At 40.5% G+C, this 25,352-nt stretch overlaps 1 protein-coding gene and 1 long non-coding RNA gene across 5 annotated transcripts in view; one reads left to right on the top strand and one right to left on the bottom strand.

Annotated features, from left to right (window-relative positions):
• The window catches only part of LOC108512544 (uncharacterized), a 9,361-nt gene extending 6,121 nt beyond the window's left edge, over positions 1-3,240 (top strand). The window contains exons 2-3 of the long non-coding RNA XR_001880629.1: positions 2,894-3,020; positions 3,111-3,240. This is a non-coding gene — a long non-coding RNA (uncharacterized LOC108512544). The remainder of the gene's footprint in view (positions 1-2,893; positions 3,021-3,110) is intronic.
• Positions 1-25,352, bottom strand: part of PLD5 (phospholipase D family member 5) — a 446,581-nt gene that overhangs the window by 205,849 nt on the left and 215,380 nt on the right. For 3 of the 4 annotated variants that reach the window (XM_017847817.1, XM_017847818.1, XM_017847816.1), the window contains exon 3: positions 5,425-5,593. The exons of the other annotated variant lie outside the window; for it this stretch is intronic. In XM_017847817.1, the coding sequence (XP_017703306.1) occupies positions 5,425-5,593 (169 nt within the window). The remainder of the gene's footprint in view (positions 1-5,424; positions 5,594-25,352) is intronic. 4 annotated transcript variants of the gene reach the window in all.

Raw genomic sequence — 25,352 nt, 5'->3', positions numbered from 1 at the left:
TTTCTCCATTTTCATCACTTCACAATTTTCCCCTACCTGCCCAGTGAGAGGGGAAAGGAGGGGAATAGACTCTAAAATAATCTTTTCCTTTTTTTTTTTTTTGACACAGAGTCTCACTCTGTCCCCCAAGCTGGAGTGCAGTGGCTTGATCTCAGCTCACTGCAGCCTCCGCTTTCCGGGTTCCGGCAATTCTCTTGCCTCAGCCTCCTGGGTAGCTGGGATTACAGGCATGTGCCACCACACCCAGCTAATTTTTGTATTTTTAGTAGAGACAGGGTTTTACCATGTTTGCCAGGCTGGTCTCAAACTCCTGACCTCAGGTGATCTGCCCGCCTCGGCCTCCCAAAGTGCTGGGATTACAGGCCACCATGCCTGGCCCTCTAAAATTAATCTTTAAGTACCCAAGAAATGTGGTCTTCAGATAAGTTCCCCCGGACCTTTTAATGCTAACCTGCTGTGCATACCGCTCTAGGGGTTGAGAGAGGTGAATGGGGCAAGGTGAAAGGCAGTCAGTCAGGCAACAAAACACCCTAAATTCTGCATGCTTGCTCTTTCACACCATGGTCCATGCCTGGCTCTTGGCCAGTGGAGACCAAAGGTATGGGATTCTGCAGAAACAGTCACTTGGCCACCAACAAACTAGAGGAAGAGGAGAAATTCCACTACCGTATTGAAGTGAGAACCCTCCAAACATTATTGCTTCCCCACAGGACATGGCCAGGGACAGGCAGGTGTAGGGAGAACTGCAAGATCAGTCTCAGAACACCTTTAATCCATTCAATTCCCAAAGCAGATAAAGCCCCCGTACCCTTCATGTTTGCAAAGGCAGATCTCCCCTTTGTAAAGAGGCAAAGCAAAATCAGGATCAAAACTACAGAAAACCAACGGTTTTACATTGTACAGAAGTCTAGTGCTACTAGGGAGACGAAAGGCAGCTAAGAGGTCTCTCTTTGGCAGGAGCAGTATGACTCGACCAGAAGACATTCTAAACTAGGTCTCTTCCTAGAAGCTTGCCTGTGAGTTCAACGATAGTTAGGTCATAGGCAGTAAGTTGAAAACTTCCATTTGTTGGCAGCAGGCCAGTTGTCAGAGAGTGACTTGAACTAAGCTTCTAAGTGTTATCATCTTTCTACATCAATAACATCTAACATCTACCTTTCTGTATCAATAACATTCTACCTAAAGTCATATGACAGACTGTGGTGGGTGGATCACTTCAGGTCAGTTCAAGACCAGCCTGGCCAACATGGTGAAACCCCATCTCTACTAAAAATACAAAAATTAGCTTGGTGTGGTGGCAGGTGCCTACAATCCCAGCTACTCAGGAGGCTGTGGCAGGAGAATCGCTTGAACTCAGGAGGTAGAGGTTGCGGTGAGCCAAGATCATACTACTGCACTTTAGCCTCGGCAACAGAGTGGAACTCCATCTCAAAAAAATATTAATAAGTAAATAAGTAAAGCCATGTGAGATTGGGTCATGGTGGAGGCTGGCCTCTACTTCTATCATTCAAGGCTGGAAGAACAGTAAGGAAATTTCCTTTGAAGCCTAGAGAAAGGGCCATCTGCATTATATAATGACAGAGTGCTTGCAATAGTACCACCTGCTATAAAACAGAACATGGAAAATACAACTAATGAACTTGTGAAGCCAGATGAAATTCTTCAGGCAGATTACAAGTTTTTGCAGTATATAATAAGGGTTACAAAGAACGAGATAAACTGGAGAAGGAATTGCTGCATTTTCATGCAGAATTTAGATAAAATGTAGAGAATCCAAGGTTGGTCTCTCCACTCACAACATTCTTCAAGTAAGAAATGGCTTCAGGTCGTGGGTCTCTATGGATCTTCTTAGCCAAACAAAAGGGCTCTGTACTGCATATAATTTTCTGAATTTTCTGTATATCACGACATTTTGACATTTTGAAAAGGCTTTCTGGGCTGGGAAGTGTTGGAAGCGGACGAAAAGATGTTAACAGACACAAACATACAGTTTCGTAGGAGAAATAAGACCTAGCACTAGATAGATCAGTCGGGTGACTATAATTTACAATAATCTATTCTCCATTTCAAAATAAGTCGAAGGGGCCAGGTGCAGTGGCTCTATAATCCTATCCAGTGCCTATAATCCCAACTCTTTGGAAGGCCAAGGTGGGTGGATCACTTGAGGTCAGGAATTCGAGACCAGCCTGGCCAGCATGGTGAAATATCTTTTCTACTAAAAATATGAAAACTTGGCTGAGCATGGTGGCGCAAACCTGTAATCCTAGCTACTTGGGAGGCTGAGACAGGAGAATTGCTTGAACCCAGGAAGTGGAGGTTGCAGAGAGCTAAGATCACACTACTACACTCCAACCTGGGCAACACAGTGAGGCCCTGTCTCCAAAAATAACATAACATAACGTAATATAACATAACATAACTTATAAAAATATAAGTAGAAGGGAAGAATTTGAAAGGTTCTAGCCTAAAGAAAAGACAAATGTTTAAGGTGACAGATTCCCCAAGTACACTGATTGGATCTTTACAAATTATAATAATGTATTAAATTATTACATGTACTCCAAAACTATGTACATTTATTATGCATCAATTAAAAATGCACGCACGCTCACACACAGACGCACACATGGACACATACATGAGCGTGTGCACGCGCACACACACACCCCTTTCTGGCTGGGAAGAGACTGCCCCCGCAAGGGTTAGCCAATGCCTAGGGATAAAAATGGCTCAGCCAGGCTTTCATATGCAAGCTAGCCAGTCTGGAGCCTTATCTCCCCTGGTTCATACACTCCAGGGGGCAATCTTCTACTCTCCATTTACCCCTTTTGAAACAAAGTATCTCCAGGTATCTTACCCCATCTTAACATTTTATGTTTGGCATGTGTGTTAGGGGGCATGTTTCCAATCAAGAGAAGCCCACATGAGGAGCCTCACTCAGATCCAGACCCGATGCAAATAAACATACTCTGGATTTTGAACTGAAGGAGTGAAGGATGTGCCATCTCAAAATATGTCAGGTTGGTATAGTGATGATTATTTCAAGTGGAAAACACTGGGAAAATTGCAGTTAAGTAAGGGATAGCTGACCTGTCTCTTTCTGTATGCAGCGAACCATGAAGATTCTTCTGAGAAACCCACCCTACCTGTACCAGGGTGAGAAAATAGCCCTTATCACCAGAGACTGGAAACTGGGGGCTGCCATGGACCTGAATAAACACACTTAATGAAGTAACCCTATCTCCCACTAGTTTTATACCCCTTCCATATCTCCTAGTGACGCCCCTAGAAATTCACTGCCCCCACACAGTTCCCCTTTGTCCTGTCATGTCTTCTCAGATTTATTGTTCTTTGTCTAAAAAGTATAAAACCATCTTACTTTGGCCACTTCTTTGGACTTCACTCTCTTGTGAAGATCCACATGTATGAGTAAAACTAATAAAATTTGTAGACTTTTCTCCTGCTAAGCTGCCTGGTATCAATTTGGTTTCTAGATCTAGCCAAAAAGTCCACAAAAGAGTGAAAGGGGTATTGGAGGTGACCTCTGGCTTCGCTCCAGAGCCCTTGATGTAGTAGAATTCTCACTCTGAGGAATGAGGTGAAAGTGTTTTGCATGTAAAAGACAGATATGAATTGCTACGGCCAGAGAGTGGGCTGTGGCATGTTATTTCCAAAGATGGCTGCCAATAATCCTCATTCCTGTACTTGGATGTTGCTCCCCCCTCCTGGACTTGAGACATGCTTCTGCCAATGGAATAGATTGGGAGCAACATGCTAGGATTCCAGAGCTCTTTGCCTTCTGAGGATCCAACCACCATGTAAAGAGCTCGGGACTGTTTACTGAATGATGACAGGACACGCAGAAAGACTCAGCCATCCCAGACGTTCCAGTCACCCCAGCTGAGATACCAGATATGTGAGGAAAGCCATCCAGGATTCTCCATCCCCAGGCAGCCCACCCCAGCCAACACCATATGGATCAGAGGTAAGTCTTCACTGCCAAACCCTGCCCAGAATCATGAACAAATAGATACTATTTCTTTAAACCACTACATTTTAGGAGACATTATGGAGTAATAAATCCTGAAACATTTACTTAAACTTTAGTAGAGATGGAAAAGTGCAGAACACAGTTAGTAAACTCATTCCATTCTTCTTTAAGTTATGGCCTTTGTGTTTTTTGTTTTTATTTTCCAGTAACTTTTGACTTTAAAATGGTGTAACTGGCCGGGCGTGGTGGCTCAAACCTGTAATCCCAGCACTTTGGGAGGCCGAGGCGGGCAGATCACGAGGTCAGGAGATCGAGACCACCCTGGCTAACACGGTGAAATCCCGTCTCTACTAAAATACAAAAAATTAGCCGGGCGTGGTGGTGCGCGCCTGTAGTCCCAGCTACTTGGAGGCTGAGGCAGGAGAATGGCGTGAACCTGGGAGGCGGAGCTTGCAGTGAGCCAAGATCACGCCACTGCACTCCAACCTGGGTAACACAGCAAGACTCCGTCTCAAAAAAAAAAATAAATAAATAAATAAAATAAAAAAAACAATAATAAAAAATAAAATAAAATAATAAAATGTGTAACTGAATAGATCTCAACAGCTTTCAAAGCACCAGTGAGATCATGATTATAAGCTTAATGCCAACACATTTTGCATAAAAGGAAACAAAACTTATTTTACCCTTGACTTACATATGACATTTAAGTGTAGGCCAATGGCTACATATTTAGATAGGGTTGCTTAATATAAACTATCGTGGTTGTATCAATATAAAGAAAAACACACTAAAATCACCAGCACCATTTTCTTACACTCAGAGCATTTTATTCAGAAATCGTTTAGATCATTAAGTCAGTTTTCTAAAGGTAGTTCTCTGAAGCCTTATTTTTTTTAAGAGAAATAAGCATATTTCTTTTTCCCATTCATCCAAATATGACAGTCCAGAGAAAACAACTATCCTGGGAAATTTCACTCTACTATTAAAAAAAAGTGGCTGTGGGTGAATTAGAACTCGAAAGGTGGATTGTAACACCAATTAACCAAATAAATGCCTCAGCAAGCAGTTGCAGAATTAGACCTGTAAACATGCAGGTTGTGCAAAGTAGAATTCTGGACCATGTCATTGACAGAGATTATCACGTAAATAGCACGCCCTAAAGTTGTGCAACACAGCAATTCTGTATAAAGAGCCGATTGTGGGCAAAGATGAAACACGATTTTGTCCTTGCAAACCTGGCATTCTAGTAGGAGCTGAGTGACATATGATTAACAACGGCACATCTACATAAATGTAATAATGTACGTGTACTCTGGGTGCGGGTAGACTAAAAGAAATGAGCTGGAGTTTGAGGAGTGGAGGAGCAGAATACTAAGGAGTGGAAAATGCACATAAGTAAAATCATCACACACACAGAGGATGTAGCTTACCTGACATGCTGATGGATGAGTGTGGTTGAGATCCCAATGGGAAGACACTATGTCAACAGACTTTTTGGCCATGTTGAGTAAATTCATCCAGCCTTGGAAAAGTGATAAGTGAAATGGTGCATTTTCTGAATAGTTAAGGCCTTCAGGAATATTTTCCACCAGGGCAATTCTTAGAAAAGATTTTGAAAAACAAAAACAAAATCTAGTCAAATTTGAAGCCACAGATCTTTATACAGGCATACAGCAAACATCTAAAAAAATACTCTTTACTCATTCTGAATGCATTCTCTCCTCATCATTTACATTTTTTTCCCCCACAAAAGTCTTACATTTAACCTCTACTAATCTGTGTTCTGAGAGTTTATGGTCTATTTTTTCCATAGTTAGCACTCATATTTCAGAAAATCACGGAGTATGTCTCTAATGTTCAGTTTCAGTCTAGCCTGGAAAAAAAATTGTGAGCTTCCTATACAAGCATCTTCTTCTAGTAATATATTCCTTTATTTTTTCCTGGAAGCAATTCGATTCCTATATAAGATACTACTTTGCAAGCTATTTGAGACTATAAATTGAATTTTGCCTATCTCCAGTTTCTAAAACAATGTGGGGCATATATTGGAACTCAATAAACACATTTATTATTGCTGAGCATCTATTGATGCTTCCTAGCCTGTGGTGTAAAGTGACACTGAGAAGAAAATTATAAAACCTGCTTGTTTCAGGGCTTTATTAATATTACAGCTAAGAAAACGATAAAATTATAGTAATAGTCAAGCCCTAAATAAACTACGATCAGCAATATTCTAATAAGTTTGTTTTCTCTTTTATACTTTTATTGTATTGACAATATATCCATTGTATTGTCATACCTTTCCTTGGCTGCATTTTTTTCACTTCTGGGTTAGGTGAAAGATAACTTCTGACCAAAGGAATGAACTATTTTTTTTCAGCTTTATTAAGCTTTATTTATTAATGTATATTCTCCTGCAATTCTTTCTTTGAAATGGAGTCTCACTCTGTTGCCCAGGCTGGAGTGCACTGGTGCGATCTTGGTTCACCACAACCTCCGCTTCCCAGGTTCAAGCAGTTCTCCTGCCTCAGCCTCCCAAGTTGCTGAGATTACAGGCACCTGCCATCATGCCTGGCTAACGTTTTTTGTATTTTTCATAGAGATGGGGTTTCACCATGTTGGACAGGCTGGTCTTGAACTCCTGACCTCTCATGATCCCTGTGCCTTGGCCTCCCAAAGTGCTAGGATTACAGACGTGAGCCACTGCACCCAGCCTCCTGCAATTCTTGATGGAAAAACCCCAAGTCCTTATGAAAATACCAGTTAAGTGCTTCCAGGACACAGATTTGCATAGTTGTATGCACAAAGCCAGAGACATAATTAGAGCTCATGAAATACTTATAGAATAAATTTCAGCTTTCAACAAAGAATTCAGCACTTCTCAATAAAATACTGAATTGTTACTCTTACTGAGACCTGTTGCATTTAGCCAGCTTTTGAAACAAAAACAGTACTGCTAGTAAAATGTTCCTGTGCGTTTGATCAACCTAGAAGATTACAACCAGAATGGGTTCTGGGTATGTGACTCAGATAAATGTGCGATTCTGGGGTCCGATCAGCCTACCACCACCCAAAAACTTATTTAACATTTGTTGAGCCTTTATAAGCACAGGGCAGGCAAATCACTATGTGCAACACAGAAATGACCACCACAAATCTCCCTAGCCCTCAGAAACTTATAATTTAGTGGAAAAGCCTCCCTCTCATACATACTGACTCAAATAGGAGCTAGACCCTAATAAATGGTGAGGCAAGGGTAAGAAGCTTAATTAGAGGGAAAACACATCACTTAAATAATCACTGGAACATGGACAGAAAGGAAAAATTCTGATTGGGGACATCTAGGAGGAAACTGGGCTTGAAATCTGGAGGAAGCTGGGCTTGAAATTAGTCTTCAAAGATGAAATGTTTTTATGAGTGCATTGGAAGAGAAAGATAGTCTAGGAGGGAGGGAGGAGTTTGTAAAACAGAACATGTCTGGATATTTGTGAGTTAGTGAGCCAAGGGGAACGTGAAGTCGGAAAGTTACAGTAGGAGCTTGTGATGGTGGAGAAAGCTGGCCGCGTATGTAGGGACCACACTGCAGAGGTTGTGAACAAGGGAGAGGAGTTTGGACTTAATTTTGATGCATTTGGGAGCAACCAAGTGTGTTTTAGGGGACTAAGTCTGACAGTGCACCTGTACGCCACTGGCATGGAGAAAGAGGAAATAGAAGATAAATCAGTAGAGAGTAAAGCTGCTGCAATAGTCCAGGGGAAAAAACGAAGCTTGAATTTGGTCAGTGAGAATGAATAGCAGCATGCATTTTCAAGGTCAAATCTTAAAGGTTTGAGGGGCAGGTAAAGCAGAAACAATGAGACTCAAATTTTCTTGCAAACCAACATACTGTCTCTTAACTGGGCTCCATAACCACCTCCAATGGTCTCCTCACATGGGTTCCTGCCCTTCTCCAAACCATTTTCCCTACTAGAGTCGGGTTAATCTTTTAAAACTGTGAATTTGGACACCTGCCTGCTGCCCTAATGAAACTTCCCGACTGTCTTTAGGATGATGACCTTGACCCGCCCCCACATGATTGACAAGTGTTTACCAGCCTGGTCTGCTTCTCTGCAACTTCACTGGATTCAAATGCCCTTTGTGGATTCCATACCACAGCCATATTTGACATCTTTTCTTCCTTCCCCACTATTCTTTCTAGACTTTTGCATTTCACATGCATCGTCCTAATCCCAATTCCTACACTGGTTATTGAGTCATCTCCCAGTTAACCTTTAAAGTTCCAATCGAGGCTTTACTTCTTCTGATTGGCTTCCTTATACCCCCAAACTAGGCTAGATCCCCTTAATATCAACTTCTGCAGTGACCTGCTTCTCCTCTTTCATCCTACACCTCACTCTTGAAATTACTTGATTAAGGCCTTCCTTGATGGATTATAGGGTGTGTGAGTGCAGAAACCAGTTTCGTTGGTCCAGAATTGTATGCCCAGTGCCTAACAGAACTACATACTATAGTATAATTGTGCACAGTGAGTGTCCAAAGAATGCATGTTGGGTGTCATTAAAATCTCAACTGGGAGGTGGGGAGCTGGGATCCATTAAAACTGACAAGTGGCTGGGTGCAATGGCTAACGCCTGTAATCCCAGCACTTTGGGAGGCTGAGGTGGGCCGATTACAAGGTCAGGAGATCGAGACCATCCTGGCTAACATGATGAAACCCCATCTCTACTAAAAATACAAAAAATCAGCCGTGCGTGGCAGCGGGCGCCTGTAGTCCCAGTTACTTGGGAGGCTGAGGCAGGAGAATGGCGTGAACCCGGGAGGTGGAGCTTGCAGTGAACCAAAATCATGCCACTGCACTCCAGCCTGGGAGACAGAGCAAGATTCCATCTAAAAAAAAAAAAAGTGACAAGGAACATGGGAAAGAATGTGAATTGGGGATTGAGAGAGAGTATCAAAGAAGAAAAGATAGTGAGAAAACCAGTCCAAAGCCTAACGTGGAGGAAATGCCTACATTTTTCTGGTGGTTGAGTGTGAAACTGATGAGAGGATTCAGAAGAAACCATTAGAGAAGCGGGAAGGCGAGAGGGGTCCAGGAGAAGCAGCCTTCAGGAAGCCAAGGGGAGAGAGAGTTACAAGATGGAAAGGGGATTATTTGATCTACATACACCTCGAGGCCTTCAAAGGCAATAGACAGAGGCTGAAGTCGGATATCTTAATTCTATCCACATTTAAAGGCCAATTATCTATGTTAATAGATGCTAGACATAGCATGGATAAATAATCCCAGATAATCAGTAGTTTCTGCCTCCCCTACAACTGATGGATATATTTAAAAAATAACCCAACAAACAAACAAAAACGTCCTTCCAACAAAACAATGCCAAAACACAACAGCTGCCACCAAATAAAGAACTAGCTAGTTTTAATTTTACTTTGATATGATATAAAGGGTATATGGAGAAAGACGAGGAGACACAGGAAGCCCAGATAAACCAAACATATGAAGGGAGGAATATAGTATAAATGTACAATTATAGATGGCTCCATAACATCCCCTTCTTTGTACTGTCCCTATGGCTTCTCTTAGGCTACAAGTAAGTCACGATTCCCAATCTTTTTTGGAAATCTTTAGACCAGGTGTTCTTAAAGTTGGATCTATGGGTAGAATTCATGGGGATCTATGCACTTGAATTCTACGTCTTTATTTTCCCTAGTCACTAACTAAAATGTAAAATTCCCTTCAGTTATGAACACAGGCAACAAACCATAAGAATATTAATGACTTCTGCAATTTTGTCTCCATGAACAGTTTTCATCTTGTGGTACAGTTATAGACAACATTTCCAAGTCTTTCTCACTACTTTGAAATTGTGGTAGTGACCGGATCTTGTTATTTCGTGAAGATGACTGCAAGATACACACGAGCATATCATAAATGTATTTGTAAAAATATTCTGGTCACTTTAACATTTTTGGTTTCCTTTGCAATCCTCTGTATTTTAATATATTAATTTAAAAACATGATTCAGGGAATGATGCATAGGTTTCATCAGACTGTCAAAGGAGTCCATGGCTAAAAAGGGGTAAGAAGCCCTCATCAGATGGATAATGTAACATCTCTTTCCTTTTCTTCGATTACACACACATTCTTATAAGATTTTATTTTCCTTAGTGATTGATGCTTTAGAGGTGAGTAAGATGATCAAGAGAGATTTCTTTAAAAAAGAGGACAGAGTCAAAGCCAAATATGGAAAACATCTAATCACTTCTGGTTGGTAGAGCAAGTGAAGCAAGAGAAGACAACAGAGAAGAAAGTATTGGAGATATTGGAGGAGGAGGAGAGTGAAAATTCCCTGGGAGCCAAGGAAGACCGAGTTTATTACAGTAGTCTTCCTTATCCTTGGTTTCACTTTCTACAGTTTCAGTTACAGTCCACCAAGGTCTGAAAATATTACATTGAATACATTATTTTGGAGGAAGAGATCACATTCACATAACTTTTATTATGGTATGCTGTTATAAGCATTGTTTTGTTGTTGTTAGTTTCTTATCATACCTATTTTATATATTAAACTTTATCACAGGTAGATATGAACAGGAAAAATTGAGTACATGTAGAGTTCTGTAGTATCCAATGCTTCACACCCCCACTGGGTGTCTTGGAACATATCCTCTGAGTATAAGTAGGGACTACTGTATTACCGTTATTTGGTTTTTTACTAAACATCAAGATAAACTATGAATTTATAGTAAAAATAAAAATAGAGGCAGCACTCAAGGTCTGAAGACTACACTTTGTGCGGGTAATGAATTCCAGGGAAAAGCTTGGAAATAATAACCCTATTTACCTACTCACTCTCCTCCTCTGTCTTTACCCAGACATGTTGATGGCTCCTTCTGGGACATATGGCTGTTTCTTATGCTAGAAAAGGTCCTAAAAACCAGCTTTCAAATGACTTATTTCTGTGACCTATAGTTTTATTTCCTTTAAAAACCAACAGCTGGCTACTCTCCAGAGGCCTGATCTAATTAGCATAGGAGCAGAACTCATTTACATGCCATCACAGCCCTGAGTATACTCATACTTCTCAAGGTAAGAAAGAAGTAGGCAGATCTCATTAAAATTCACCTTTGGGCAAATCCCTGGAACACCTATTTGCCATCTGCTGGAGAACTCTACCTAGAGGCTGTATGGCACTATTTCTGACACCTAATAATGAGGGGAAAACTGGCTATATAGGAATGCAATACAAGAAAAATCTTTTTATACTTCTTTTCTTGATAGTTTAAGGTAAACTGTGAGTCCAGGGAGCTTAGGTGGAAGAAATACAAGAAAAAGCATTTTACATTGTTAATAGAATTGTAAATAGAATTCGAACTGTTCTTATTAACAGCATGTATTTATTCTCCACACTTAATGTGATCATCCACATTTCACTTTGCATTCAGGAATAATATTGTACCTTCTCAAAGAACTATTTGTAGTTTCCCTTTAATAAGATCCTGGAAACTGAAGTCCACGCATTTGACAGTTTTAAAAAGTGCTCTGGGTGTCTGTGTTTTGGTAAATAGAAGAATCTTTGTAAAATATGATACTTTCATACTTGATTTTGGCATTATTGTAGAGAACAGCTTAAAAGAGTTTGTAATAACATAGACAAAACACAGCTCTGCCAGTTATGAGCTGTGTGACCTTCAACAGATTACTAACCTCTTTCAATCTGTTCCCACTTCTGAGCAGAACAAAGGTTATTACAAAGATTAGAGGAGGGAATCTCAGTGACATGCTGTGCTCAATGCCTGCTTCCTCGTAAACGCTAAATGAAAGACATTTTTTAAAGTAACTTATTCTGAAGACTTATAATTGAAAACAATGTCTCCAAGGTTTCAAACTCATAAAGCACAGTTACTAAAATGCTTCCACATACACCAGCTAAAAGGAGTCGCATAAACTGGCGCCTACATGACATTTTCAAAGTGACTGTAGCTTTCTTTTGTTGTCTAATGCACTGGATCAGTTATCATGACTTGACCTTAAAAAGGTGCATGGCAGTCAATGCATTGACATTCATTCTTTAGATCTTGATTTTCTGGTTGCATTAATGAAGCTGAACAGACAATCTCGGCTCATCAATACAGCTAGGTTCGCACTCAAAAGAAAGTGATCATGTTTTTATGCTTACTGTGGTCATATGGCTATAATTTTAATTATAGACTCAGGGGTACACACACAGGTTTGTTGCACGGGTATACCTCATAATGCTGGGGTTTGGGCTTCTAGTGATCTCAACACCCAAACAGCGAACATAGTACCCAACAGGTAGTTTATCAATCCTTCCCCCTCTTCTTCTCTCCTCCCTTTTGGGGTCTTCAGTGTCTATTATTTCCATCTATATGTCCTTGCCTTGGATACCCAATGTTTAGCTCCCACACGTAAGTGAGAACATGCAGTATTCAATTTTCTGCTTCTGAGTTATTTCACCTAGGATAATGGCCTCCAGCTGTATCCACATTGCTGCAAAGGACATTATTTCATTCTTTTTTATGGCTGTGTAGTATTGTATGGTGTATGTATACACCACAATTTCTTTAATCCAGTGCACCACTGATAGACACTTAGGTTGATTCCATGACTTCGCTGATTTGAATAGGGCTGAGATAAACACACAAGTGCAAGTGTCTGTTTGATAAAATAACTTCTTCCCTTTGGGTAGATACCCAGTGATGGAATCGCTGGGTCAAATAGTAATTCTATTTTTAGTACGAGAAATTTCCATGCTGTTTTCCGTAGGGGTTGAACTACTCTACATTCCCACCAACAGTGTGTAAGCATTTCCTTTTCTCTACATCCATGCCAACATCTGCTATTTTTTGACTTTTGAATAATAGCCATTCTGACTGCTGTGAAATGGTATCTCATTGTGGTTTTAGTTTGCATTTCTCTGATAATTAGAAATGTATATTTTTATAAAATATACTTACATACTTGATTTTGGCATTATATAGAGAATAATTCAAAACGAAAGGGTTTGAACTAACGTAGACAAAACACAGCTCTGCCAGTTATGAGCCGTGTGACCTTCAACAGATTACTAACCTCTTTCAATCTGCTCCTACTTCTGAGCAGAACAAAGGTTATTACAAAGATCAGAGGGGGGAATCTCAGTGACACGCTGTGCTCAATGCCTGCTTCATAGTAAACCCATGCTTACTATGATGTTGGGCATTTTTCATATGTTGGTCACTGGTATGTCTTCTTTTGAAAAGCGTCTGTTCGTGTACTTTTCCCACATTTTTCCTGTTGGTTTAGGTTCCTTATAAATTCTGGATATTAGTCCTTTATCAAGGCATAATTTGCAAATATTTTCTCCCATTCTGTAGATTGCCTGTTTATGCTATCGGTTCTTTTGCTGGGCAAAAGCTCTTTAGTTTAATTAAGTGCCGTTAGTCTATTTTTGGCTTTGTTGCATTTGCTTTTGAGATCATATGGCTACAATTAAAAGCATAGGATTGACAAGACAAAGATTAACCTTCCCAAAGAGATACTGGAATTTCTGACTTAGAAGGTGACTCGCTACCTATGTGGCAGATTCACTGACCACCTCCAGACATGGAAATAGTTGATACAGACCTAGAGACCTTGCTTTATTTCAGCTGAGATGTATATTTCACTTCTTCCCAAGACTTTGGATCAGAGTGAATTTACTTGCGAAAAATAGCAGAAAGAATACTTGCAAGAGCTGGCTGGCTAACAGCATCCTAATTTTTGTTTGTTTTTTTTTTTTTTTTTTTTTTTTTTAGAGATGGGGTCTTGCTGTGTTGCTCAGGCTGAAGTGCAGTAGCTATTCACAGGCATGATCATAGCACACTGCAGCCTCAAACTTCTTGGCTCAAGTGATCTTCCTGCCTTACAGCCTCCTGAGTAGCTGGGACTATAGGTGCATGCCACTATGCCCAGCTATTTATTTACTTACTTATTTATTTTATTTATTTATTTATTTTTGTAGAGATGAAGTCTATGTTGCCCAGGCTAGTCTTGAACACCTGGCATCAAGCCATCCTCCCAAAGTGCTGGGATTACAGGCACACACTACTCTGCTCCAACCATTCTATTATTTGTTAGTTGGCATTCTTCCACAGAGAAAAGCTTCCCCCCGGCTGGGCACGGTGGCTCATGCCTGTAATCCCAGCACTTTGGAAGGTCAAGGCAAGTAGATCATGAGGTCAAGAGATCGAGACCATCCTGGCCAACATGGTGAAACCCTGTCTCTACTAAAAATACAAAAATTATCTGGGCATGGTGGCGTGCGCCTGTAGTCCCAGCTATTCAGGAGGCTGAGGCAGGAAAACTGCTTGAATCCAGAAGGCTGAGGTTGCAGTAAGCCAAGATCAAGCCACTGCACTCCAGCCTGGGCAACAGAGCAAGACTCCTTCTCAAAAAATAAATAAATAAATAAATAAGAAGAAGAAGAAGAAGAAGAAGAAGAAGAAGAAGAAGAAGAAGAAGAAGAGGAGGAAAAAGAAGAAAAGCCTCTCTGCTTTTCCTATCACCCTTCAAGACTTTTTTTTTTTTTTCTTTTTTGAGGCAGGGTCTTGCTCTGTTATCCAGGCTAGAATACAGAGTGACCAGTGGCTCACTGCAGTCTTGAACTCCTGGGTTCAAGTGATCCTTCTGCCTTAGTACCCCCAAGTAGCTGGGAGTACAGGCATGCACCACCACACCCAGCGAGTCATCACTTTTACATTAAAAAATGTTTAATTAGTATTGATTCATGTTTCTTCAAAGTTTTATAACCTACTACTGTTATCATTCATTATTCAAATTGTTGCATATATTACCAGTGGGAGCCCCTATAACTTGTATTCTGTGTCCTTTTGATATATTTCTTTCCATTTTTAATACTTTCTTATTTTTTGTCACCAGATGTTTTCTTTTAAATCGATTGTCAAAGACAATAGCTGCAGAGGACACGATAGTGAGTGTGAGTTGGTGGTAGTAGATTGCTGTTTCTGTAATTCTATATGATTCAGGCAGATGAAAGCCTCATTATTTTCAGGTCTATAACTGTATATGTGAAGAACAACTGTTTGTTTTTGGGGAGAGACAGTATGGCAGTAGAGGAAGTATAATTGTAGCTATTATTTGTTGCTTACAGCTTAAAAGTTCTTCTGCAGATATTATTACATAGTATCATCAACAACAACCCTGCAAGACAGGGAGGATCTTAGTTTGAGAGATGAAGAGAGCAGGGCTCCCAGCGGCCAGGGGTCATCTAGCTAGAGAGAACGCCACAGAGCTGGGATTTTAACTCAGGTTTTTGTCTGAGCTCGTGTGTTTGACAATGCTAGATATGGCCCTTGTCTTATCCTACAGGATATGCTACAAGTGCACTTTGGGTTGACAGAGGAACTAAGTCGAGCGATTTTTGAAAGCAGAGGCTACTGTCTTAGAGGGGAAGATGAGCTTGGACTGAGATGCTCATCCTGTGTGGAGGAGAGGGGAAGGTGCAAGTGGCAGCTCCCCTACCTTATTCTAGTAAGGAGCACCCTCCTTATTCTACAAACCACTCTGCCATTCTTACTGACCAGGATAACTGTCCTGACAGGAGGGCACACTTTCAACTGGCTTAATATTTCTAACTACTGATCCAGAAAGGAAGGAACAATCAGAAAGAAACCTGAGGAAGCTGAAGACAAAAGAGGAAAAAGGTGGAACGTAATGCACCCACCTGTTGATATTTCACTAATATAAGATGTGGCAAAGGGGCAGGGAGTTCATCACTAGAAAGGTCTTGACACTGTCCTCAAAGAGCTAATGCAGTGGAAAGGCAGATGATTGAAAAAAAATTGGTTATAATTTATAAGACAGTTACTACCCTTCAACATCTAGCAAAATGGTAATTATACTATTACCTCTATCACTTTTTAAATTTTAAAAAATATTTTGACTTTTTAAATATTTGTGGGTACATAGGAATATATATTTATGTGATACATGAGACGTATTGAGACAGGCATGCAATGTGAAATGAGCACATCATGGGGAATGGGGTATCCATGCCCTCAAGCATTTATCCTTTGAGTTACAAATAATGTAGTTACACTCTTTAAGTAATTTTAAAATATACAGTTAAGTTATTAACTATAGTCACCCTGTTGCACTATCAAATAGTAGATATTGTTCTTACTATTTTTTGAGCCCATTATACTCCTATTACTTTTAATGAGCATTTATTGAGTTCTTGTTTTGTGTCAGGCACCATGTTAAGTAGATTTACTGACTATATTAATGTTCACAATAATTATCAGAAGTAGTTACTGTTATTATCCATGTTTTTATGGATAAGGAACTGAGACACAAGGAACTTAAGTAACTTGCCCAGGGGCACACAGCTAGTGAGTGATGAAGCCCAGATTTAAGCCCAGCAATATGACTGCAGAGTGTATCATCTTTATCACAACACTCCATTGTCTCTTCCAATTTTCAAAACAAAATACCCAGGCAGAGGTACAAAATTCTGGGTATTTTTTCCCCAAGTCATGAATATCCTGGGGCATGATATCCACGACAGTGAATTCTAGATTCACAAGCAGAGTTGCTTTCTGTTAGGATGTATTCTCTCGCTGTCAGGTTATGTTTGTTTGGTTTTGTTTGTTTTTACAAAAGACATAATCACTACTTCAACTATATTCCCTGAATTAAAATTCAGGACATAATCTGTCTTATGATTTTGGGGTCATCTATTCACACCCTGTACATTGATATTTATGGAAGGCCAAATCCATGATGAGCTCTCCAAGTGCTGAAAGGCACCCAGGCAAAACCCTTGTTTTCGTGGGGCTTACATTTCCTGGGGAAGGACACAGCAAATATATAAGTAAACAGACAGATAAAAAGATGGAAGGGGTGAGAGAAGTAAGTAGGATGAAATGACATATATTAAGGAAAAGGTTTCTTCTTTAGAATGCCAGCCAGGAAAAGGCTTGCTAAAGCTGTAACATTGAGATGAGACGCAAAGAATTTGTGAGCAGTGTTCAGAACAGAAAGGAACATCAGTCAAGAAGGAATTTGCCGGGCACAGTGGCTCATGCCTGTAATCCCAGCACTTTGGGAGGCTGAGGCGGGTGGATCACCTGAGGTCAGGAGTTTGAGACCAGCCTGGCCAACATGGTGAAACCCCATCTCTACTAAAAGTACAAAAATTTAGCCGGGTGTGGTTGCATGCACCAGCAATCCCATATACACGGGAGGCTGAGGCAGAAGAATCATTTGAACCTGGGAGGCAGAGCTTGCACTGAGCAGAGATCACACCATCGCACTCCAGCCGGGATAACAAGAGCGAAACTCCATCTCAAAAACAAAAGAAGAAGAAGAAAGAATCAAGGCAGAAATGAGGTTGGAGTGTTGGAAGAACATCAGGAAGGGCAATGCGGTGAAATCTAGGGAGTGACATGGGTCAGAGTCGGGGGGAAGTCAAAAGGGTTGGTGAAGAGTTAAATTACACAGGGCTGGTGAACATGGTGTGAGGTGGTGATTTATACTGTGTGATGAGAAGACACAGTGGATTGGACAGGGGTGGAACATGATCTGGTTTACTCTCCACAAGGATGACCCCTGACGTTTGTCAGAAATGGGTTGCAGGTGGACAAGGGTCGCAGCAGGAAAACAATTAGAAGATCACTGCAATAGCATGGGGCCTAGACGAAGGATGGTGGCAGCTTGAACCACTGTGTGAATCCTGGGGATGAGAAGAAGTGGAGGTAACGCAGATAGAAATATGGGCACCATTGAGGGAAATTCATCTGCCCCATTCCTAATGCCATCTTCCAGGCTCAAGGATGCTTGTGTGATGGGACACAAGCTTGCCTTTCATATTTCTCCAAACCTTTACCCACACTGCCCTAGGAGGAGGAATGAATGAGCTGACTGTGAGATTGAGGAAGAGTTATTAGCTTGGTCCCTTGCTTCTTCTTGGGAGGCCTATCCCACCCTCAACACCCAAGCCTCAAGTCTTGCCTAGACAAGCCCCTTCATGTCCAGATGTGCCCTAGTCTAGCGCTGGCTGTGCCTGGGTGATAAGCCTGCCTAGTTCTGGGGTTCAGTGAGGAAGATATTTGGATCTCACATTAAGTTACATCTTCCAATTTAGCCTTTGTCATTAAGGTGATCATTTGGCCTCCATCTGCTACTCCGTGTCAGAATTGTCAATTTGTTCAGGAAGAAGGATGCTTTTGAAGGATAGCAGAATATACCACCTGAAAATATGCCACTCAAAACAAAAGGATTATTTTGAGCTGAAGGCAATAGAGAAGAAAACACAGGGAAATATCTCTGTCTCCCCACATTGGCCTAAAAGCAGGACATGAGTTTACAAAAGTGTCCTCCTCTCCTCTCTACCAGGAAGGACAATGTTCAACACCAGAGACAACTTTAGACCCTTATCAGCCTGGAGACCAACTCCAGAGGAATCTACATAACAAATTAACTAGCATTTATCTGCCATTAGTTTCTCATATAGTCATGCATTTTGGTTAACAGATCACATATACGATAGTGGTCCCATAAGACTGTAACAATTGTAACACTGTTTTTACAGAACATTCCCTAGGTTTTAAAATAATAATAATAATAGTAATAATAATAATAATTATTATTATATTAGAGACAGAGTCTCGGCTCTTGCCGCCCAGGCTGGACTGCAATGGCAAAATCTTGACTCACTGCAACCTCCACCTCCCATGTTCAAGTGATTCTCCTGCTTCAGCCTCCCGAGTAGCTGAGACTACTGGTACCTGCCACCATATCTGGCTAATTATTTTGTATTTCTAGTACAGACAGGGTTTCACCATGCTGGCCAGGCTGGTCTCGAACTCTTTACCTCCCAAAGTGCTGGGATTACAGGCATAAGCCACTGCGCCCAGTCAACAGTACCTTCCCTAGGTTTAGATACATTTGGATACACAAACACTTACCATTGTGTTAAAATTGCCTGCAGTATATTCAGGACAGTAACGTGCTGTACAGGTTTGTAGCCTGGGGCAATAGGCTCTATCATATGGCCTAGGTGTGTAGTAGGCTATACTAACAATGCATTTCTCAGAACAGATACCCATTATTAAGCGATGTATGACTGCATTTGTGTTCCCATGATTTGTTGCCTCTAAAGACTCTAGGTCTTTTCCCTTTGTCTTGTCACTTCTCCAAAAATGCATTGTTCTTTACTGAAGATGCTATGTAAGCCAGAGTTAGAAGTCACCTTTTTGAGAATTGCTCATTCTCAACTGGGCATGATGGCTCACACCTGTAATCCAAGCATTTTGGGAGGCTGAGGCAAGAGGACTGCTTGAGGCCAAGAGAATAAGACCAAACTGGTCAACACAGCAAGACCCTGACTCTATGAAAAACTTTAAACATTAGCCAGGTATGGTAGCATGTGCCTGTAGCCCTAGCTACTCAGGAGACTAAGGCAGGAGGATTGCTTGAGCCCAGGAATTTGAGGTTACAGTGAACTATGATCGTGCCACTGCACTCTAGCCTGGGTGACAGAGCAAGACTCTGCCCCTAAAAAATTTTTTAATTAAATTTTAAAAATGAGAGAGATTTGCCCATTCTCTGGGTATCTCCCAGATACATATGAAATGTTCATGTAAACTTCTGCTTGTTTTTTTCTTTTTTCTTGTTAACCTGTCTTTTGGAGCAGGTGATCTCCTACACTATTTATTAAGCCATCTCAGAGACTCCAAAAGTAGAGTCTGGACATGGGTTGAGATTCTTATATATTAAATTCTCCTGGATATTTTGATGGAGTAGGGGAGCCAATGTCAGAATCTATGATGAACAATTGCAATGGACAAAATAAGCTGCAGAAAATGATCATGAGGGAGGAGGCATTGTTTATTAGCTCAAGAATTCCAGTTCTCTTCCTGAGTTGATAGAAAAGCTATGACCAGAATGACAAATACATGCTGCCTCTCCTCACTCACATGCCCAATGCAGGCAATGATAGTCAATCACACTGTTCTCTCCTGAGCCTGCCCTTGGCCTCACCGTCTCTCTCAGCCTATTGCTTCAGGCAGCTACTAACAACTGAGACTGCACACAAGATGAATTGAAGTTACAACTTGGAGGCAAACTAGGAAATGGAGCTCATTTCATTTTCTAACTAAGCCAGAGTTATCTAGAAAATCATTTTTATTTCAACCCACATTAAGAGTATTTCAAAAATGTATAAATGCTATTTTCTACCATTGAAATTATGACATCCGAGTTTGCCTTACAGCCTCCGAACTGTACTTAGTAGAAGACACAGGAGGTTGGTCCATCTGTAGGTTCAGGATTTATCCTTGGATTTATTTATTTTAAAATAAATTCTTGACTCAGGCATATTTTTGGATTCAAGTTGCCTCTTCAAATTAAAGCATAGTGAAATTCTTAGGAACTGAGGACTTACCATCAATTATTGCTAGTATTTGTTTCCAAAGGAGGAACCAGGAAGAAGATAGCAGAGCAGAGTCAAGTCCTTGACACCAGATCTTACCCAGTAACTACAAAGCAATCAAGCTCTGCTCTATCATTGTTCAAGGCTGATGGCAAGCGCTTTTCCACAAGAGGGAGATTATATGTGATTTTTTCCCTTTCCTCTAGTGTCTTGAATCTCAGTAATTTTCAGAATTTGAGGCTGCATTAATAAATCCTATCATTTGCAAATTCTTTTTTGCCCACCATGGGCTCTGTCAAATAGACATGTACCCCACTGACACCAGCTAAATGAGAAGCTGACTGATGGCCACTGTCAAGCCGGACACCTTATCTGGAGTAAATTTTCTGTGCCTCAGTAAGACTCCTCAAAACCTTGCAAGAAACCAGATCTGGGAAAGATTCCTCAAAGGAACAGCAGGACTTCTTGCTTAGAAAAGTTGTATACAGCTGCCATAACCCCCAGAACCAAAAAATGATTTTCAAAAGCATAAGTGTCAACTACGTGGCCCAGCTGGGTGCCAGGACTGTAAGTCGCAGATTTCTCATGAGTGCGTATAACGGGCCCTCTTCACTGCAGATTGGCCACACGGCACAGAAGACAATTTTGGCTGCTATATTTCGAGTCCACCAAGGGCGATCAGCATCATCTGGCCAAATATGTGCTGTTTCCAGAGGTTTAAAATAGTTTTTCTAAATGTATCTTTTCACAGTCTGAATATGGCTTAAGTTTCTTCCGAGTTGACACATTGAAGGGGATGAGACAATTCTGTAATGAGTGAATCTTGCTAGATAATCAAATAAGTTCTGCAAGTTGATTCACTCTCAGACCCCCAAAAGTAGCACGTAAGCCTATGCAGGAATATTTCCCTAACGCAATAAATTAGTTTCTATAAGAAATATTCTACATATATATACAAATATTTATTTATAATATTTATGATTATTATTTTCCTGATATAAAACTTCAGGAAAAACTTCAAATGGTTTTGGCAGAACAGATTTCTTCATTGAATGTTTCTATAAAACAAATAACTTTTTTGGTAATGAAAATAATTGTGAGCTGGAATGGCGGCTCATACCTGTTATCTCACCACTGTGGGAGGCAGAAGTGGGCAGATCACTTGTGCCCAGCAGTTCAAGACCAGCCTGGGCAACATGGGGAAACCCTGTCTCTACGAAAAATACAAAAACGTTATCTGGGCATGGTGGAGTATACCTGTAGTCCCAGCTACCCCGGAGGCAGAGGTAGGAGGATCATTTGAACTCAGGAGGCAGAGGTTGCAGTGAGCTGGGATCACATGACTGCACCCCAGCCTGGGCAACAGAGGGAGACCCTTTCTCAAAAAATAAAATAAAATAGTGGTGACTTAAATCTATTCCTGCACTTCTAAGATTCCAGCAAACTTCTCCATATTTTTTGAAATCATTACATGCATAGGTTAAGAAACTTCAAATAGTACAGATGGTCCCCAGTGTGAAGTAATCCCACTCCTGATTGCTGTGTGTTCGTGTCCTGCCCCAGGGTCACCAACTGGTACCAGTTGCTATTTTCAGCAACTGTAGTTATTGTTATTTCCTGTACACACATTCCTTTGTAGCTAATCTATTTTCTATTTAAATACTTCCTGTACACACATTCCTTAACTTTCTATGTTTGAATCTCTCAAAGCATACAGGATAATTTATTAAGATACATATTTCCTTCATTCCTTCATCTGAAAGAAGGCAGGACCTCAAGAGAGTTTTCATCCAGGGCTAAAAGCAAAGACTGTCCACAAGTTACTTCCATTTCTTTTTTTTTTTTTTTTTTCCTTTTGAGACAGAGTCTCACTCTGTCACCCAGGCTGGAGTGCAGTGCTTACGGCTCACTGCAACCTCCATCTCCAGGGTTCAAGCAATTCTCCTGACTCAGCCTCCTGAGTAGCTGGGACTACAGGGGCATGCCACCACGCCCAGCTAATATTTGTGTTTTTAGTAGAGATAGGGTTTCACCATGTTGGCCAGGATGGTCTCGATCTCTTGACCTCGTGATCTGTCCGCCTCAGCCTCCCAAAGGCACTTCAATTTCTATATAATATTTTGTCTTCCCAAATCCTGAGCTGTTAAAGAGATGACACAGGGTGTCTGGAGAGGAATGCCTTTGAGATGCACCAAGGTAGAGAGGAGAGGGTCTTCACAACTGGAAAGGGGGAGAAGTCCATGGGTCTTGCAAGGACCAAAGGACCCACCACCTGGCCCCAGGCCTGCCTGGGAAGATGGCAGACTCTCAGAGGTCAAAGGTTGTGTGTTGTACCCACAAAGGCTGGACTCTACGCCCTGAGGCTCCAGCTTTGCCACTCCCCAACACTGAAGGGACATGAGGCTGTGCTGATGGGTTCTACTGACAACTAGCTGGGACAAACACATATAACCAGAGGGGTCCCCAGCTGCTGGGAAAGACTCTAGATCTTGTACAACCTTGGTCAGTCAGGGCTGAGACTGAATTCCTGCCAGTCATCAGCTTGGCAGGTAAGTACAGATTTGGAACGAAATATCTTTTAAATCTGAGTTGCTGGGCTGAGATTCACACCTACCACACACACATGGTACTTGATCTTCTTAGGATGGGTCATATGGTTACTTTGATCCTGAACCTCCCCGTCTATCCTCCAGCCCCACTAAGCTTATGATCAAGGAATTCCCTATAGATTACATGGATATCCCTTGACTGAAAATGGCTCATGCTGGCAGGGATGAGAGATCAAGTTGTGAAACTGTTCTGGATGCAAGGAATGGTGGTCTCTAACCAGTGATATATATATTTTTAACATAATCCAAACTTGTCTGCCTGCACAAAGAAGCATTTGCTCCTAAGATAAAAAGGAAAGAACATACAAAATTAAAATTTGCCATTTATCCAGAAATGAACCAACTCGCCCACCATGTAACAAACAGAAAACTCTACTCATATTACCAAGGAATGCTACACTGAGAGAGAGAATAAGAATTTGTTAAAACACACACCCCACACATTTATGCAAATGAACTCTTGTAGGTACAGGCGCTAAAAACAGAAAACCCATATAAAGCTTAATCCATCCCATGAAACACATATGATATCACATACTTATCAATTTTTGATAGAGAAATTAATACTAAGCTTCCTGGAGAATGAATGAAGTAGTTAGTAAAGAGATGTGTGTTAGGCTAAGCCGCCATTTGCTCTTGTCTCATTATCAATTTGTAGGGCAAAGTTTTTTTCAATGGCCTATTCCTTGCTGGTGAGAGATTTGAAAAGTCAGTGGAGAGGAAACCTGTCTGCTAACTGTGCTTGTGGTCTGGACACAGAATATTAAGTTGGATTATCCTGTATTTTAATAGCATGCAGTACCATGAGGAGCTGAACAACGTCCAGATTATATACCTGTCAAAAGGATGCTTCTGTTCAACTCAGAAAAAGGTGAAATCAAGGAATAGGGAAAATTATGAACACTAGAAACTATTCCTAGAAAAATGCACATACATACTCAGTCATGCATTTCAAAATAGCAAAACAATGATGATGATGATGATGATGATGATGATAGTAATCGCTGCCACTTATTTAGAGGCCTGTAAGCCAAGTACTTTGCAGACATCATGACACCACCTTGAGACACAAATCTTAGCATTCTTGTTTTTCAGATGAAGACAATGAGGTTTGGGCAATAGTGTCATGTATTAGGCCCAAAGTCACAAGTTAGTAGCAGATCCAGTTTTCAAATCTTTTTTTTTTTATTATTATTATACTTTTAAGTTCTAGGGTACATGTGCACAATGTGCAGGTTTGTTACATATGTATACATGTGCCAGTTTTCAAATCTTTCTGTCTGTCTGTCACCAAAGTCTGGCGTGCTCAAACATTCCCCCTTGGAAGCTTCTCTCACGCTGTGTGTATGTGACTGTATCAGGACAACAGTTCAAAACCAGCCCTGGTATGGACTGGGAGGTAAGGATGACTGTGAATGCTAATGGAAATAGACATTGGAGAGTTAGGCTTCTCCTTTGTTCTCCTTTTGCTACATAATAAAACATATTGATTATCACCACCAATAATTGTCTACATTCCATTAATACATGGATGGATTTTTATCTCTGAAAGGACCACATTAATTCACCAAATCTAGCTTCAATTTTCACCAGGAGCTGCTATCAGTCCTTCAAAAGAGTGTTCAAGGCTCCAAGGGATATAATTTCTCTACTTGATGTGTCAATGGATTTTGATATATTTTAAAACTTATGAATTCTATTACACAATATAACAGTTGCTAGGTATTATAGACACAAGAAAAATGAACATCCAAGTGTTTTCTATGAAGTTTCTTATAAATATGTAAATATTTTAAATAATGAGCAATAAACTTTTCATTCATATTCACATTATAATTAACTTTTTAATTTAAGTAGCATCCTAGAAGCTATAAATTCAGGCTTCTGACTCACTTCCAATCACCTTCTAATTTATATTTGCTCTCATTATAACTAGTCTATGAAAAACTTCAATCTTGCAATTCTCTAATCTTGGAAGTTTAAAAATTCATAAGATATAATTAGAATCTGTGTGGGAGACATTAGGGTTTAGTAAAAGAAATGATGAACTAGGAGTCTCAGGAACTTGATTCCAGGCCGAAGTCTGTCTGCTACTCAAATTATTTCTTTGAAAATAACTTAACTCGTCTGTAAAATGATGAGCGTGCAAGAGATACTTTTAAAGGTACTTTCCAGAGTTAAGATGATGAATCATGTTTTAAAATTCATAAAATTATTTAAACATATTAAAATTATTACAAATCAAGTTGTATATGCAGAAGTGAGTGTGCATATGCATATATACAGGTACTATATATATATATATATATA

The sequence above is a fragment of the Rhinopithecus bieti genome, unplaced genomic scaffold, assembly GCF_001698545.2.
Source record: "Rhinopithecus bieti isolate Rb0 unplaced genomic scaffold, ASM169854v2 scaffold_28016, whole genome shotgun sequence".
In the NCBI taxonomy this organism is placed as follows: domain Eukaryota; kingdom Metazoa; phylum Chordata; class Mammalia; order Primates; family Cercopithecidae; genus Rhinopithecus; species Rhinopithecus bieti.
The sequence above is the reverse complement of the archived record's forward strand: the minus strand, read 5'-3'. Positions and strand labels throughout refer to the sequence as shown.